The sequence below is a fragment of the Ziziphus jujuba genome, chromosome 9 (assembly GCF_031755915.1).
Source record: "Ziziphus jujuba cultivar Dongzao chromosome 9, ASM3175591v1".
NCBI lineage: Eukaryota > Viridiplantae > Streptophyta > Magnoliopsida > Rosales > Rhamnaceae > Ziziphus > Ziziphus jujuba.
In genome coordinates, this window is record NC_083387.1 from 17,307,193 (window position 1) to 17,325,413 (window position 18,221).

At 39.4% G+C, this 18,221-nt stretch overlaps 1 protein-coding gene across 1 annotated transcript; it reads left to right on the forward strand.

Annotated features, from left to right (window-relative positions):
- Positions 1-6,896: 6,896 nt before the first annotated feature.
- Positions 6,897-7,822, forward strand: LOC132799545 (acidic endochitinase-like). The gene has a single exon (XM_060811624.1). The coding sequence runs from the start codon at positions 6,931-6,933 to the stop codon at positions 7,813-7,815; it is 885 nt and encodes a 294-aa protein (XP_060667607.1). The 5' UTR covers positions 6,897-6,930; the 3' UTR covers positions 7,816-7,822.
- The last annotated feature ends 10,399 nt before the right edge of the window (positions 7,823-18,221 follow it).

The following is an 18,221-nucleotide window of genomic DNA, read 5'->3' on the forward strand; positions in this document are numbered from 1 at the left end:
AGAATTTTTTTAACTATTTGATATTTTTAAGCTCTTGAATATATTTTTTTTTTTTTGCATCTTGTATTTTTTTCGAACTCTAAAATTTTTTTTACCATTTGATTTTTTTTAGGCACTCATAATTTTTTTAACCATCTCGTATTATTTTGCTCTCAGAATTTTTTTAAAACATTTGGAATTTTTTTGGGCTCTTCTACGTTTTTGAACATCTGGTATTTTTGTGGGCTCATGAAGTTTTGTTGAACTTCTGGTTTTTTTTTTGAGCTCTCGAAATTTTTTTAACTATATGATATTTTTTTAGGCTTTCAAAATTTTTAAAATTTTTACATGGAAAAATTGAAGGAAAATATGGAAAATAAATTAAAAAATTTCAGATTTGGGAGTCACATAGGCTGCACATGACCCTTGTTTAATGGTTTCCCTCGGTTTTAACTGAATTAGATCAATTTATAAAGATTTTAAAAATTGATGTATCAATTTGAGGAAATTACTTTTAGACCCTTAAAAATGAAATTTAATGATTATGAAGGATATTAAAGTGCAATTATACCTTAATTAATGTATTAAACACCTCTCTTTTTCTTTCTCTCTCTCTGTCTCTCTTTTTTCTTTTCTTTCTTTCTTTTTTTTTTTTTTTTTTTTTCCCATCTCAAATATGCCTGGGCTCTAGCTTGTTTGACGGGTTTACGCTACGTGTGTTTAAATATCTGGCATTAATTTTTGATGGAATTTGTGTTGTGGTTCTCTGACCACTTTAGAGAAGAAATATGAGAAGAAAAATAAAAGAATTCTATTAATCTCTTAAAAATAGAATACAAAAATAAAAACTTCTCTCATGGAGGATTCTCACGTGGAACCTCTCTCTGCACTCTCCAATTCTCTCTGGAATTGCTCACTCTTCTCTCAAGTTCTCTCTGGAACTTAAACAACTCTCTCTCTTGGAGTTTTCTCTCAATTCTCCTCACTTGGGAGGATTGAGATTGCTCTCTTGGCTTGGTTATCATGGAACGGTAAGGAGCCTATTTATAGGCTTACAATGCCACAATTTTCAACATCTTAGCCCACAATTGTTGATCGGTGCAGCATGTCAACAATGGTGGCTGTGGTTGGTGCGGCTGTGGTTGGTGAGGTTGGTGTGGTTGGTGCGGCTGGACTTCACAATTCTCCCCCTCCAGCCGCATTTAAAACTGATGGTCATCTGCCATCTATTCCAGCTATGTCTCTGCATAGCTTCAGCTTCTCTTGAGCAACAACTTTTGTTAGCATATCTGCTGGATTCTCTTTTGTGTGGATCTTCATCAGTTTCAGCAACTGTTGATCTATTACTTCGCGTATCCAATGATAGCGAATGTCAATGTGCTTTGTACGGGAATGATACATTGAGTTTTTGCTCAAATCCATGGCACTTTGGTTATCACAATGTACCTTGTAGTCTTCTTGCTTGATGCCCAATTCTGTGAGAAAACGCTTTAACCACAACATTTCCTTACCCGCTTCCGCTGCGGCAATGTACTCTGCTTCAGTAGTGGATAAAGCAACACACTTCTGCAATCTTGACTGCCATGACACAGCTCCCCCTGCAAAAGTGTAGAGATAACCTGATGTAGACTTTCTATTATCAGGGTCTCCGGCCATATCTGCATCTGTATAGCCTTCTAAGATTGGATCACCTCCCCCGTAGCACAAGCACAGCTTCGATGTACCTTTAAGATACCTGAGAATCCATTTGACTGCTTCCCAGTGTTTCTTTCCAGGATTTGAAAGAAATCTGCTCACAACACCTACTGCATGAGCAATGTCTGGTCTGGTACACACCATTGCATACATCAGACTTCCTACCGCTGAAGAATATGGTACTGAAGCCATCTCCTCTATCTCTTCTTTGGATGAGGGGCACAATCTCTTACTCAACTTAAAATGATTTGCAAGTGGAATGCTGACCGGTTTGGCTTTATCCATGTTGAATCTCTTTATCACCCGTTCAACATACTTCTCTTGAGATAGCCATAACCTTCTATTCTTCCTGTCTCGGCTTATTTGCATTCCCAAAATTTGTTGAGCTGGTCCTAAGTCTTTCATATCAAAAGACTTAGACAATTCTTTCTTCAGCTGACTAATCTTCATTGCATCTTGTCCAACGATCAACATGTCGTCCACATATAGCAAAAGTGCAATGAAGTTTCCACCTGAAAATTTTTTAATATAAACACACTGGTCTGCTGCAGTCCTTTTATAGCCTTGACTCACCATAAACGAGTCAAACTTCTTATACCATTGTCTTGGTGCTTGCTTGAGGCCATACAAGCTCTTCTTTAGCTTGCATACGAGGTTTTCTTTCCCTGAAACCTCAAATCCTTCTGGCTGCTCCATGTAGATTTCTTCATGTAAATCACCGTGAAGAAATGCTGTCTTCACATCCATCTGCTCAAGCTCTAGGTTTAGACTTGCTACTAAACCAAAAATGACTCGAATTGAAGTCATTTTTACCACTGGTGAAAAAATCTCATCAAAGTCAATTCCTTTCTTCTGAAGAAATCCTTTGACCACCAATCGGGCTTTGTGTTTCACCACCCTTCCGCTGCCATCTTTCTTGAGCTTGAACACCCATTTATTCTTTAGTGCCTTCTTTCCTGTTGGAAGCTCAACCAACTCATAAGTATGATTTTTCTGCAAGGATTCCATCTCATCTTGCATTGCTTGCAGCCACTTTTCCTTCTCTTGATGAGAAATAGCTTCCTGGAAACTCTCTGGCTCCCCTTCTTCAGTAAGCAGAATATACTCAGATTCTGGAAATCTCTTTGATGGAATTCGGCCTCGCTCAGATCTCCGAACTTGTAAACCACTGGTTTTAGGAGGTGTACCATCATCTGATCGCTGTGATGGCCCTGCAGCTGCTTGAGAGGATTGAGTCTCCCCCTGCTCAATATCCCCTTCTTCCTCCTGGTCTGCTTCTGGTATATCTTCATGCACCTCATTATCCTCTGTGGCTATTTGTGCTGGTGCTGGATTAGGACAAAAATTCTCGGCACTAGAACTACAATTAGGAGACATTCTGGGCTTTTCAATGTCTTCCATTTTCTGGTTTTCATGGAATACTACATCCCTGCTTCTAATAACCTTCTTGGTTTTCGGGTCCCATAACCTATATCCAAATTCTTCGTCTCCATATCCTATAAAGATGCATGGAGTAGATCTTGCATCGAGCTTCTGTCTGAGCTCCTTGGATACATGTACATAAGCTATACAACCAAACACTCTTAAATGAGAGTAGGAGGGAATCTTACCCGACCACACTTTCTCCGGAATTTCAAAATTCAACGGTACTGACGGTGATCTGTTGATTAAATAGCAGGCGGCACGAACAGCTTCTCCCCAGAATGGCTTTGGCAGCTTAGCCATACTGATCATACTTCTGACCTTTTCCATAATGGTTCGGTTCATTCTTTCGGCTATTCCATTATGTTGTGGGGTGCGAGGGACCGTCTTCTCATGTCGAATGCCGTGTCTTCTGCAGTAGGCATCGAACTCCTTGGAAGTATACTCGCCTCCATTATCTGAGTAGAGACATTTCAGCTTCTTTCCTGTTTCATGCTCTACCATGGTATGAAACAGTTTGAAGTAATCCAGTACCTGGTCCTTTGTCTTCAAGAAATATACCCACATCTTCCGTGAAGCATCATCAATGAAGGTCAGGAAATACTTGTTGCCACCTAATGATTCCACCTCCATGGGACCACAAACATCAGAGTGCACCAGACTAAGCAACTCTGATCTTCTCGATGCAGAGGAACTGAAGGAGACTCTATGTTGCTTACCAAACAAGCAGTGATTACAAGGATCTAGCACAGCATCCTTGCAAACAGTGATAAGCTTCTTCCTTGCCAAAGTGGACAATCCTTTTTCACTCATGTGACCGAGTCTCTGGTGCCACAGATTTTGAGACGCCTCTCCTTCTGCAATATTGAGGCTGTCTGCACATATCTTCACATGAGTCTTGTACAATGTTCCACAAATATGTCCTCGGGCGACAACTATGGCACCTTTCATCATTTTCCATGTGCCTTTGCTGAAGTAGTTGTCATAGCCTTGCTTGTCTAAGGCTGCTCCCGAAAGTAGATTAAGCCGAAGGTCTGGAACATGACGGACATCCTTCAAAGTGATTGTACAACCAACATTCGTTTTTATCTGAATATCACCAGTTCCCATAATCTTTGCGAAACTGGAATTTCCCATCTTTACCGTACCAAAGTCTCCTGCTTTGTACGTTTTAAAGAAATCTCTGTGTGGAGTGACATGGTAGGATGCTGCAGTATCGACTACCCACTCAACATCTTGGGTTGATATATGAAGGCATGTCTCTTCTTCGGTGGAGCAGAGCGCCACTTCTCCTGTACAAGTGACTAGTGTCTCTCCATCCTTCTTCGGCTGATTACCTTGGAGTCTCTGCTCTCTCAACAATTTTCTGCAATTCTTCTTCATGTGACCCTCCAGGCCACAATGATAGCACTTATACGATGATTTTCTGCCGTCTGTAGATCTGCCTCTGCTTTTGCTCCTGCCTCTCCCCCTATCTCGACCACCTCTTTGCTGTCTTCCTCTCTCTGTGACGAGGGCATGTGACTGATCCATGCCAATGTCCTTTCTCCTGGCCTCTTCATTAAATAGGGCATCCTTAACCATAGCCATAGTAAGTTTGCCATTCGGGGCCGAATTGCTGAGAGAGACTACCAATGTCTCCCAACTGTCTGGAAGAGAGCTTAGAAGTAGGAGGGCCTGATCCTCATCCCCTAGTTGGTAATCCACAGCAGATAGTTGATTTACCAAGCTCTGGAACTCACTGGTATGCTCGGCTACAGAAGTTCCACTCTGTAATGTTAGATGTACCAATCGCTTAAGCAACAGGGCTTTGTTCCGAGCAGTCTTGGCCTGGTACATGTCCTCCAATTTTGTCCAGAGGGCATATGCATCCGTTTCCTTCGCTACATGATGGAAGACACTGTGGTCGATCCATTGCCTGATCTGACCGATCGTTTTCTTGTTTAATTTCTTCCATTCTGCTACTTTGCTGGGATCGGGGTTTTCACCTTTAGCTTCTATAGGATCAAACAGATCCTTACAATTGAGGAGATCTTCCATCCGAGGTCTCCAAAGTGTATAATTTGTGGCAGTGAGCTTAACCATAGTTCCCGAAGATGATTCTTCCATTGACATTATGGCTTGACCAAAATTGGAGCTGAATTTGACAAAACGGAGTTAACCGTTGCGTCCGGAACGGCCGAAAATGGTGGACTTGACTCTTCCGGGGTCAAAATATAATTACCAGAAATTTTGGGGCAAAAAATATAATTTCACAAAATTTCTGGGTCAACCTGCAAATACAGAAACTATAGGGGTCAATCTGTAATTGCCAATAGTTCAGGGGCTGCACCGTAATTTCAGAAAACTACAGGGGTCAATCTGTAATTTCCAATAATTCAGGGGCTGTTCCGTAATATCCGAAACTTCAGGGGCCGTTCCGTAATTTCAAAAAATATTGCTGACGTGGCAGATGGTGCTGACGTGGCACCACGTGGCAGATGACGTGGCAGGGGTTCGCTGACGCGGCTGCTGACGTGGCTGCTGACGTGGTCGTCTTCAACCTCCAGACGGCGCGTGCGGCGCGTGGGCGCGTGAACAGTTGCAGAAAAATTTCAGTCGGCGCGTGCGGGCGCGTGGAACGTCCGTTTTCTCTCCGGCGAACTTCGTTGTTCTCCTCTCGTCGGGTACGTTCACCTGGGATTGTCAAATTAATTATTTGAGCAACTTTCCGAAACACCAACTTGAAGAACAGTGGCTCTGTTTCTTCAAATTTTGAACCCAAGCTCTCAACCTGGATCTCTGATACCACTTGTTGTGGTTCTCTGACCACTTTAGAGAAGAAATATGAGAAGAAAAATAAAAGAATTCTATTAATCTCTTAAAAATAGAATACAAAAATAAAAACTTCTCTCATGGAGGATTCTCACGTGGAACCTCTCTCTGCACTCTCCAATTCTCTCTGGAATTGCTCACTCTTCTCTCAAGTTCTCTCTGGAACTTAAACAACTCTCTCTCTTGGAGTTTTCTCTCAATTCTCCTCACTTGGGAGGATTGAGATTGCTCTCTTGGCTTGGTTATCATGGAACGGTAAGGAGCCTATTTATAGGCTTACAAGGCCACAATTTTCAACATCTTAGCCCACAATTGTTGATCGGTGCAGCATGTCAACAATGGTGGCTGTGGTTGGTGCGGCTGTGGTTGGTGAGGTTGGTGTGGTTGGTGCGGCTGGACTTCACAATTTGGACCACTTAAAGTTTTTGGGCGAATAGGTTAATAGATCACAAATGTTATTTTGGAGGGGGAGACTATGGTTAACGTGGAGACCGGTTTGGCTAGGATAGAAGATGAGTAGTTGATAGATGGAATTAGTAGGAGGAAGGATGCTTAGAGAGATAGTACGCTAGTAGAAACGCTTGGTTGAATAACTTATTGGCTTATATTCGTATGGAAGCTAAGCTTCCCTCAATATATACATTGTCAATGTCGGTTTACTTAGCCGACCTTCACTCTTCTGGAAGTTTCTAGTATATTACAATTTACAAATACATTTAATAATTCTAGATATTATGTTCATCACTTCCAATGCATTGTTGCGGTCCAAGTATTGCTAGAGTACTGTTATTGAAGCCTAATTTTCTATAATTTCTCAAAATTTCTAGATATTTCTAGGAAAATACTCACCATTGCTTTTATCAATTTTCAATTCTAGAGAGAACGGCAACAATTTTCTTACCCGCCAAAAACGGCTTTCGCATATAGTTTTATAGTTTTTTCTTTCAGTCCTCACTTGACTCCTGCACCTGTAAATACATCTAAGAAGTACATAATACTAGTGCGTAGTCAACCATAGACATGGCAGCCAAAACACAAGATTGCTCTGTTCTACTTCTTTTCCTTATATTTATCTCCGCCTTCAAGCCCTCTCAAGCTGGAGGGATCGCCATATATTGGGGCCAAAACGGCAACGAAAGTACCTTGGCCGATACTTGTAACTCAGGTAACTACCAATTCGTCAACATAGCTTTCCTAGCTACCTTCGGCGATGGCCAAAACCCAGTGCTAAACCTAGCCGGGCATTGTGATCCAGGCGCCAGTACGTGCACCGGTTTAAGCGCCGACATAAAATCCTGCCAGGACAAAGGCATCAAAGTCTTCCTTTCCATCGGAGGCACTGTAGGAACCTATTCTCTTACCTCCGCCGAAGACGCCAAGCAGGTCTCCGATTACCTGTGGAACAACTTCCTTGGTGGTGAGTCCCGTATCGGTCCCCTCGGTGATGCGGTACTGGACGGCATCGATTTCCATATCGAGGCTGGTTCCGGGAAGTACTGGGATGAGCTGGCTAGGTCCCTAAGTGGTCGCACCGAACGGAAAGTTTACTTGGCTGCAGCACCACTGTGTCCCATCCCTGATGCTCACCTTGACGGAGCCATCCAAACTGGGCTTTTTGATTATATTTGGGTTCAGTTCTACTACTATGGTCGATGCCAATATGGTGGACATACGAACAATCTTTTAAGCTATTGGAGCCAGTGGACTCTTCCTCCAACCCAGCAATTGTTCTTGGGGCTACCCTCGGCGCCTGAGGCGGCTCCCAGCGGTGGATTTATTCCAGCCGATGTTCTCATCTCTCAAGTTCTTCCAACTATAAAGAGCTCTCCAAAATATGGAGGAATTATGCTTTGGAACAAACAGTTTGATATTCACTATAGCAACGCCATAAAAGGAAGTGTTTAAGCTTGTATTGCTAGTTGAACAAGTTACAGTACGAATCATTATGATACTAAATAAAAATTAAAGCATGATTATTATTTTTGAGTATATTTTTAATTTGGTGGAGTTTACTTTGATTTTTATAAATGGTATTTTTGCATCCTGCATGTATCTCAAACAAAACATATAAATCAATTTGTCACAAAAAAAAAAAAAAAAAAAAGGTACTATAAAAGCACACGTATATGTTTTCTTTTTCACTTTTTTTTTTTCATCTCATTATATTTACAGATTAATAATTTGAATTCCGATCCTTGTATTGTGTATTACCGGAAACATATGGCTCGATCGATTCCTTTCAATTCTCACTGTTAGCAGTGAAGTGATTATATGCATATTTTTTGTCTGGAATAGTAGATTACTAGCTAAATTAATTAAAAGAAAAGTCTCAATTGGTTTAACAAAGTATGCGCATTCTTAATTTCTAATGTTTTCTCATTTAAAGAATAAATAAATTAAAAATAATGAACAAGCTAGTGGAATGAAAATAATTTGGTTTTCAAAATAAAAACTACACGGACTAAGTCTTTTATTAGTGAGGGGTTGGAGGAGAGGCCATTGTCAAAGTCCTTCGTTATTACATCTCTACTCTACCACACCCACCACCAAAAAAAAAAAAAAAAAAAAAAAAAAAAAAAAGGGGGGTGTGGGGGGCCGAACTAAAGAAGCAGCGCATGCTAGCTATGAGAAATTCTTTCTTTGGCTGGTTTTGTTCCTCAAAAATTCCGTCCACTAAGTTACCAAATATAATATTTACAAAATTATTTAATTTATTAAGATTAAAATAATCTGCGGTAAATTAACAACATTAACAATTTAAATTGCTATTTTTGAAAGTTAAGAATCTAAATAAAAAATTTCAGAAAATAAAAACATCAACTTGCAATTAACCCTAATAAAAATAAATAATTAACTTCCCTGGCTAGTATATGGATAATCTTAATTACCATCTCCTAGATATAAGTGTAAGTGCTTACTAATTGAGCTAATCTCATTTGAAAATAATAATAATAACAATAATATTAATAATAATAATAATAACAAAGCTGTAATTAAAATCAATCTCAGTACCCAATTTGTACATATTTCTTTTTTATTAGCAAGAGGGCAATTAATATAGTATTTAAGTATTTAAGTAATTAAACCGTCTAAAATAACAAATTAAGCTTAGATCAATTGATATAGTTGGTTTTTCTTTTTTTCTTTCTTTTTTTTTTTTTGGGTGAACAATTAATATAGTAGTTATTGTTCAAAAAAAATTAATATAGTAATAAATATTGATAGGATTACGTGTGAATTCTTGATTAGGTTTGAACTAAAATTACTAAAGAATTTTAGACCCAATTAGATTGGAACAAAGTTGAAATAGTTCAATCTATCCAATTTTGTCCAATGCAAGAATCATTTCTACAAAGGCCAAAAATTATTTCAATTTCTTACCCCCAAACACGGCTTTGTGATGGGGTCTTTATTGTTGAAATGTGGTGATCTTGCCACAATGTGCAAGGTAGTTCGGTTACACTTGCACTCTTTGTTTTGCAACATCAAAAACCAAACATTATTTATATTTATGCATTTTATTTTATCTTGTAATGTTTAAGAACAATATCCTTTTTGTAATGCCCTAAGCTCATTATCTAGCTTAAGGCCTTTTTTGTCTAGTTGCTGGAATTGTATTTCCAGCAACATAAGTCCACTTCCTTGGATGCCGTTTGAAGTAGGTTTGGGATTTGGACCTGATTTTTGGATATGATAAACTAGATATGCAGAGGAAGCAGCAGAAAAAAGAATGGCCCAATTTGGAGCTGGAAAGGCTGGGTTAAGTCCAAAATAATCTAACCCTTGTGCAGTTTTGTTGCCTAAAAAACTAGGCAAAACTGCCTCGGGTTTGATTACTTTTGAATGGGTAAATGGACTTTGTTTTATCTGGTTTTTGGGTAGAACATAGTTTAATATTCAAAAAGGCTTCCCTCCAATTTCCAAGTCAAATGGAGCTGGTTTTCAAATTCAAATGCCTTAGACAATCTGAATTACCCATTAAAGAAGGTTTCTTGCATGCCCAGCACATTGATTAGAGTTAGTTGAGGTAGTTTGGCTTGGTTAGTTACTTTTAATGCTTTTGTATTTATTGCTCAACATGGCAGCATGCCTTATTATTTTTTTGATGTATTTAAAAGTATAAAAATTGTAATGAAAAACGTTGAGAAAGAAAATATTCAAAAAACAGATTTTGAAAAACAACATTTTTGGCTCTCTCTCTCTCAACTACTACATTTTGGTTTCTTCTTCTTCCCAAAAGCTAACAACCTTCTCAAGAACCCTAAACCTCCATTAAAACCAGAAACAAAACCTTAACAAACCCAAAAAAAACAAAATCAAGAACCAAGAACCAACAACAATCATTCTTGACTAATACCTTGAATGATTGTGCTCTAGGGTACAACAACATAAACCTACATCAAATTCCATCATGGATCAGAGCATAGTGTAATTTCTTAGGACCTTGTGAGCTTTCAACGTAGACCATTTTATTTGTGAGAGGATCCCCCACCGAAAGCCTTCCAACCGAAACCAAAACCTCCCAAAAAGACTAGTTGAAACTCACCAAAACACCACCACCCGAGAGCTTGTTCTTGTGTCCATTTTTCAAAACTTTTCAAAAATCATTTTTTCAAATGGCCTCACAATCCTTTGCAACCCCAACACCACCTAAGTTTGAAGGCCAAAACTATTCCATTTGGAGTATAAAAATGAAAGCCTACCTTCAAGCCTTTGGTTTATGGGAAGTCATAGAAGAAGGTTATGTAGTGGAAGAGTTGAGAGCTAATGCAACCCAAGCACAAAGAAATGCACATGAGGCCGAAGTTGCCAAGGGGTTCAAGGCCCTCACTGCCTTGCACTCCTCCATGAGTGATTCCATTTTTACAAGGATAATGTCATGCACAAGTGCTAGAGAGGTTTAGATAAAGCTTCAAGAGGTGTTCCATGGAAATACTAGAACTCAGCAAATGCAAGTTTTAAACCTAAGAAGAGAGTTTGAGACCTTGAAGATGAAAGAGAATGAGCTTGTCAAGGATTTCACGGAAAGGATGCTCAAAATGGTAAATCAAATTCGGATCCTTGGTGAGCAATTGACCAATCAAAGGGTAGTAGAGAAAGTATTGGTGAGCTTACCCGAAAGGTTTGAAGCTAAAATTTCCTCCCTTGAAGAATCTAGCAATCTTAGTGAAATAACCTTGAGTGAGCTCATCAATACTCTTCAAGCAACCGAACAAAGGAGAGCCATTAGAAAGGAGGAGACCATAGAGAGTGCATTATATGGTGGCCACGGCAACAAAAAGAAGAATAAAGGAAGGAAGAGCAACAACACCAACCAAACCGGTTTTACAACCAACAACAACACAAACAACAACAAAAGTGGATGGAATCAACAACAACAACAACAAAGCCATCAAAATCAAGGAGGGCATCCACATTGCCCTCATTGCAAGAAGCTTGGACATCCACCATCCAAGTGTTTTTGGAGGCCAGATGCATCTTGTGAAAGATGTGGAGGAAAAGGCCACATTATCAAAGTATGCAAGCAAAGGAGACAACAAGCCAATGTGGTTAATGAAGAAGCCGAGAACCTATTTGTGGCCACATGCCTTAAGGCCACAAGTAGTGGTCTCGGTTGGCTTGTGGATAGTGGTTGCTCACACCACATAAGTTTCCAAAAGGATGGCTTTATGGAGCTTGACCGAAACTACAAAACCAACGTGAAAATTGGTGATGGCCGGTTCATGAAAGTAGAAAGCAACGGAGATGTGTGCTTGAACACCAAGGAAGGTACCAAAATTATAAAAGATGTGCTATATGTTCCTAGTTTGTGTGAAAACTTGCTTAGTGTAGCACAATTGGTAGAAAGAGGCTTTGCTTTAAATTTTGCAAAAGATGGATGTATCATATATGATGCTTGTGGTAATGAGCTGTTTAAGGTACCATTGAAGGTCAAAAGCTATAGATTGGACCTAGTTAAGAATGAACAAGCCTTAAAAACCAAAGTGGAGTCCATTTCTCAACTTTGGCATAAAAGACTTGGGCATTCTAGCTATGGTGCCATGAAAAACACCAATGCCATTGTGAAGGACATGCCAAAGATTGAAGAGAGGAAAAGCCTATGTGATGTATGCCAACTAGAGAAATCCACACGACTTCCATTCCCTAAAGTCGGTTCATGGAGAGCTAAGGAGACGCTTAAGCTAGTCTATTCAGATGTGTGTGGACCGATGAGTTTGTCATCAATTGGAGGATGTAAGTACTTTCTAACCTTCATTGATGACTACTCAAGGATGTGTAGGGTATATTTTCTAACAACCAAGTCACAAGTGCTTGAGAAGTTCATGGAATTCAAGAAGATGGTGGAAATCCAAAACAATGCAAAGATGAAGTGCTTGAGAACCGACAATGGTGGAGAATATACAAGCTTGGCTATGGAGGATTTTTGCAAAGAAAATGGAATGGTGCATCAATTCACAACACCATATACACCACAACAAAATGGTGTTTGTGAGAGGAAAAATAGGACCTTGATGGAGATGGCAAGGTGCATGATACATGAGAAGAACATGCAAAAGAAGTTTTGGGCCGAAGCCATATACACGGCTAGCTACATCCAAAACCTAGCATACACCAAAGTCAATGAGTCCAAGACACCCTATGAGATATGATATGGAGAAAAACCATCTTTGGACAATAATAAAAATCTTTAGAAGTGTTTGTTTTCTCCATGTTCATCCACACATGAGAGACAAGCTTGATAAAAGGGTAAATGTGGGCATCTTGGTCGACTTTAGTGAGGTTACCAAAGGTTTTACGGTTTTCAACTTGGAAACCAAGAAACTTGTGGTAACAAGAGATGTGAGGATTGATGAAGATGCTGTTTGGGATTGGACAAAGGAGGAGCTTCTTGTCCATGAAGATAATGCTCAGTTGGATGATGAAGAAGAAGAAACCAATGACAACGACAATGAAGAAAATGAAGATGATGAGGAGGATGCACTTGAGACCATCGGAGCCGAATTGGAGATTGGAGATGGTGTTAGAGGAGAAAGGCCATTGTCCGAAATATATGAAAGGTGCAATGTTGCCTTGAGTGATCCTACCAATGCTCAAGAAGCTATGCAAAAGAAAGAGTGGATGGAGGCCATGCAAACCGAAATGGATATGATAGAAAAGAATGAAACTTGGTCTTTGGTTTCTAAACCTAAAAACAAGAAACCAATTGGTGTAAAGTGGATCTTTAGGACCAAGTTCAACCCGGATGGAACAATATGCAAGCACAAGGCAAGGCTTGTGGCAAAAGGCTATGCACAACAAGTGGGTGTAGATTATGGAGAGACGTTTGCACCGGTTGCAAGAATGGAGACCATAAGGCTCATCCTATCCATCTCAGCCTCAATGTCATGGAAGGTGTACCACCTTGATGTAAAGTCGGCTTTCTTGAATGGTATGCTTCAAGAGGAGGTTTATGTTAAGCAACCTGAGGGCTTCATTGTTCAAGGACATGAGGACAAAGTCTACCATCTACACAAGGCACTTTACGGGTTAAAGCAAGCACCTAGGGCTTGGTATGGCAAGATTGATGGTTACTTGACCTACCAAGGCTTTACAAGGAGTCCAAATGAGCCAACACTATACATAAGGAATGAAGAAGGCATGATTGTTATCTCACTCTATGTGCATGATTTGTTGGTTACGGGTGAAAATGAAAAGAATGTGGAAGTTTTGAAAAATGAACTTGAAAAGGAGTTTGACATGTCAAGCCTTGGTGAAATGAATTACTTCCTTGGAGTGGAAGTGATGCAATGCTCTAGGGGTATTTTTATATCTCAAGAGAAATACATCAAAGATCTTTTGAAAAAGTTCAACCTTGATGAATGCAAGCCAATGTCAACACTAATGAGCCAAGGAGACAAATACAAGAAGGAGGATGGCACACCAAAGGTAAACCCGACCCTATATAGAAGCATGATAGGAAGTTTGCTCTATGTATGTTCATCAAGACCAGATATTATGCATGCCACATGTGTTTTGTCTAGATATATGAAAGCACCATCCCAAAACCATTTTGTAGGTGCCAAAAGAATTCTTAGATACTTAAAAGGAACACAAGACTTTGGAGTTTAGTATGATAGGCAAGATGTGATGAGATTAATGGCCTACTCGGATAGTGATTGGGATGGATGCTTGGATGATATGAAGAGCACTTCGGGGTATCTTTTCTCACTTGGTAGTGGACCATTCTCTTGGAATGCAAAGAAGCAAGCAACAACCGCTCAAAGCACCGCCGAAGCCGAGTACATTGCTTGCTCTTCATGTGCAAATCAATGCATTTGGCTAGGAAATTATTGGAGGACCTTGGTTATCCTCAAGAGGGTTAACCATCATCAAATGTGACAACACTTCAGCCATATCAATAGCCAAGAACCCCGTTCAACATGGAAGGATAAAACACATACCGATGAAGTATCACTCTTTGAGGGAGTTTGAAGAAAATGGAGAAGTAAGCTTGGAATATATCAAGACCGAAGATAACCTTGAAGATTTCTTCACCAAGCCACTTCCAAAAGCAAGATTTGAGACCTTGAGGAAGCTTCTAAATATTTCAAACAAGAACACCAAGGAGGAGTGTTGAAATGTGGTGATCTTGCCACAATGTGCAAGGTAGTTCCGTTACACTTGCACTCTTTGTTTTACAACATCAAAAACCAAACATTATTTATATTTATGCATTTTATTTTATCTTGTAATATTTAAGAACAATATCCTTTTTGTAATGCCCTAAGCTCATTATCTAGCTTAAGGCCTTTTTTGTCTAGTTGCTGGAATTGCATTTCCAGCAACATAAGTCCACTTCCTTGGATTCCGTTTGAAGTAGGTTTGGTATTTGGACCTGATTTTTGGATATGATAAACTAGATATATAGAGGAAGCGGCAGAAAAAAGAATGGCCCAATTTGGAGCTGGGAAGGCTGAGTTAAGCCCAAAACGATCTGACCCTTATGCAGTTTTGTTGCCCAGAAAACTGGGCAAAACTGCCTCGGGTTTGATTACTTTTGAATGGGTAAATGGACTTTGTTTTTTCTGGTTTTTGGCTAGAACATAGTTGGCTTTCCTGCAATTTTCAAGTCAAATGGAGCTTGTTTTCAAATTCAAACACCTTAGACAAGCTGAACTGCCCATTAAAGAAGGTTTCTTGCATGCCCAGCATATTAATTAGAGTTAGTTGAGGTAGTTTGGCTTGGTTGGTTATTTTTAATGCTTTTGTATTTATTGCTCAACATGGCAGCATGCCTTATTGTTTTTTTGATGTATTTAAAAGTATGAAAATTGTAATGAAAAATGTTGAGAAAGAAAATATTCAAAAAACAGATTTTGAAAAACAACATTTTTGGCTCTCTCTCTCTCAACTACTACATTTTGGTTTCTTCTTCTTCCCAAAAGCTAACAACCTTCTCAAGAACCATAAACCTCCATTAAAACCAGAAACAAAACCTTAACAAACCCAAAAAAATTAAAATCAAGAACCAAGAACCAACAACAATCATTCTTGACTAACACCTTGAATGATTGTGCTCTAGGGTACAACAACATAAACCTACACCAAATTCCATCAATTTCTTACCCCCAAACATGGCTTTGTGATGGGGTCCTTATGTGGGTAGTATCCTTTCCATACAAACCCATGCATCTCATGCATGGACATGAGTCACCCATCCCTTCCCATGCAACCCGTGCACATAAATTACCCTGAATATGGGGATCGTGGTACTATTAGTTATTATGTAAGTTATTTTATGTGCTTTATGTCCATGTTTTACAATGGGAGTTGCTGATTAGGAGATGTAGAGTTTCTTACATGTACATATGTAAATGTATCCTTTCCATGCAAACCAATGCAACTCATGCACGGATGTGAGTCACCCATCCCTTCCCATGGAACCCGTGCATGGAAATTACCCTAGATATGGGGATTATGGTTCTGTTAGTTATTATATAAGTTATTTTATGTGCTTTATGTCCATGTTTTACAATGGGAGTCGCTCATTAGAAGACATAGAGTTTTTTACCTATACATATGTAAATATATATATATATATATATATATATTGAACCATGGTTGTAAAGAGGTTATGAAGGAATGAAAACTAACTTCCAACCTATTTGGTTCTCTACCTCTGTTCTTCCTTTTTGAATACCTATATTTTCTCTTTTCTAAACACTTTGGGCACCCATTATTTGGTATTAGATCCTTGGACATAAGTGAGAAGTCTAATGTAGAATTTCGTATTGAAGTTCAAGAAGCTTTGACCAGGCATGATGTTACCTTGCAAACTATCTTGACAAAACTACAGGCCTTGTGAGTTCAGTAACACCAACTACGGGAAGAGCAGGAGATCAACCCTTTATCTCAAAGAGAGTCCTCGCATCATCTTCAAACTTTTAGGGGAGAGACGGTTCCAGTACCGCATCAGTCAGATCGATCATAAAGAAAATTTAAACTCACTTTTCATGGTTTGATGATGAAGATCTCGATTGATAGATTTACAAATGTGACCAATATTTTGAGTTCAAGGGGGTAGAACCCACACAATAGATGCAGTTGTCCTCCTTTCATTTGGAAGGCATAGCCTTTCACTTGCACTAGCTGAGCAAAGGTAAGGGTTCTGTTGAACGGTCAAAGTTTATGCAGGTGGTGTTGCAACGATTTAGACTGACGGAATATGAGGATCCTTCTTAAGCTCTCACTATACTGAAACAAAATTCTTTAATTGAACTCTACCAAAATGAGTTTGAAAATCTTTCACAATAGATTTGACAATCTACCAAAGCCCTACTTGGTGGGATGTTTCATAGCAGGATTATGCTACAACATTCGTTTGGATGGTAGGATCAAGCAACCATGGATTTTAATGGATGCCATCGGGGTAGCTCGATTGTTGTGGAACAAAATTGATTGCAAAAGAGAGGGACGATGCTTCAATGGCAAGAAGGACTTAGCCAAAACCCAAGATCCACATTGGACACTACAACTAGAACAAAGACTTAGCCAACATCCAAGATCTGCGATAGACATCGCAGTTGGACTTTTGATCCCCCTCCAGCTGGACAAGTTGAAACTACTAATCAGATGAATGTTCGGCCAAATTTTAAATGAATCATAAGCTGAAAGAATAGGGATCAATAGACTAAAGGCTTGTGCTTCTATTGCAATGAATAGTATGTCCCTGGGCATAGGTTTTATTAATGATGGCTGAATTGAGCACCAATGAAGAGGTAGAGGAAGATGATCATGATCCCCATTTTCAACAACTATAGGAAACATCCATGCCAAGATTCCATCGATAAGAGCTCTTGGCAGTCATTAGCCTGTTATCGCTGGCATACCTTTGATCCATTGAGCAAGAGCCCTTCCAGACAAATTGGTATCCCAGGTAACTTATAGTTGCCCTCTCACCCAGGATGAATTCAATCAAAAAGCTTTTTTATTGATTCAAGGCACAACGGAGCCATATTCAACCAAGGAAAGGGGGTACTGATCTCTGTCCGAATCTGGCACAGAATAAGAACCTCTTCAATATAGGTGTAATCATCCACAAACATTTCGGCTAATAGGTAAAATACGGAACCGGGATTTGATCGTTTTGATTAACGAAGGTAGTACCCATAACTTTATTGAACGAATAGTAGTAACCCGACTTGGACTTCCCGTTGATCTCACTGAAAACTTCCTAGTGATGGTTGCTAATCAGGAATGAATTACTTGTGCAGGGAAATGTATGTGACTTACCATGAATATTCAGGGATGCCTAATATGTACTAATTTTTATGTCCTCTATGCCACAACGTGTGATGTTATTTTGGGTGTGCATTGGTTAGCTACCTTGGGTCCCATTGAAACTGATACCAAAATTTTGTCATGACATTCTTTAAAGATGGTGTGAATTAAACGTTATAGGGATAAACTCCTACTTCCCTAGAAGTTTTAGATGAAAGGGAAATCAAAACTATAAATGGCATTAGTTTCCTTCTCCAGATTAAGTGTGGGGAAGAGGAGCAACATGAATATAGGCCACCAGCAGATCTACAATGTAACACCTCATCCAGAAATACACCAAAATTTTTTGCACGTTGACTAAGTTTAATTGAGTTGACCTAGGTTGACCGAGTGAGCTCCATAGTTGATTTTTGATATGATGGAATTTTACATTGATGGAGGCACCATGGTGAATTACACATCAACCCGAGTTCATGGACTTGTAGCACGTCGAAAACAAAGTTGTGATTTGAGTTGTGAGCAAAACAAGTTGTGGTTTGAACTCTCTCAAA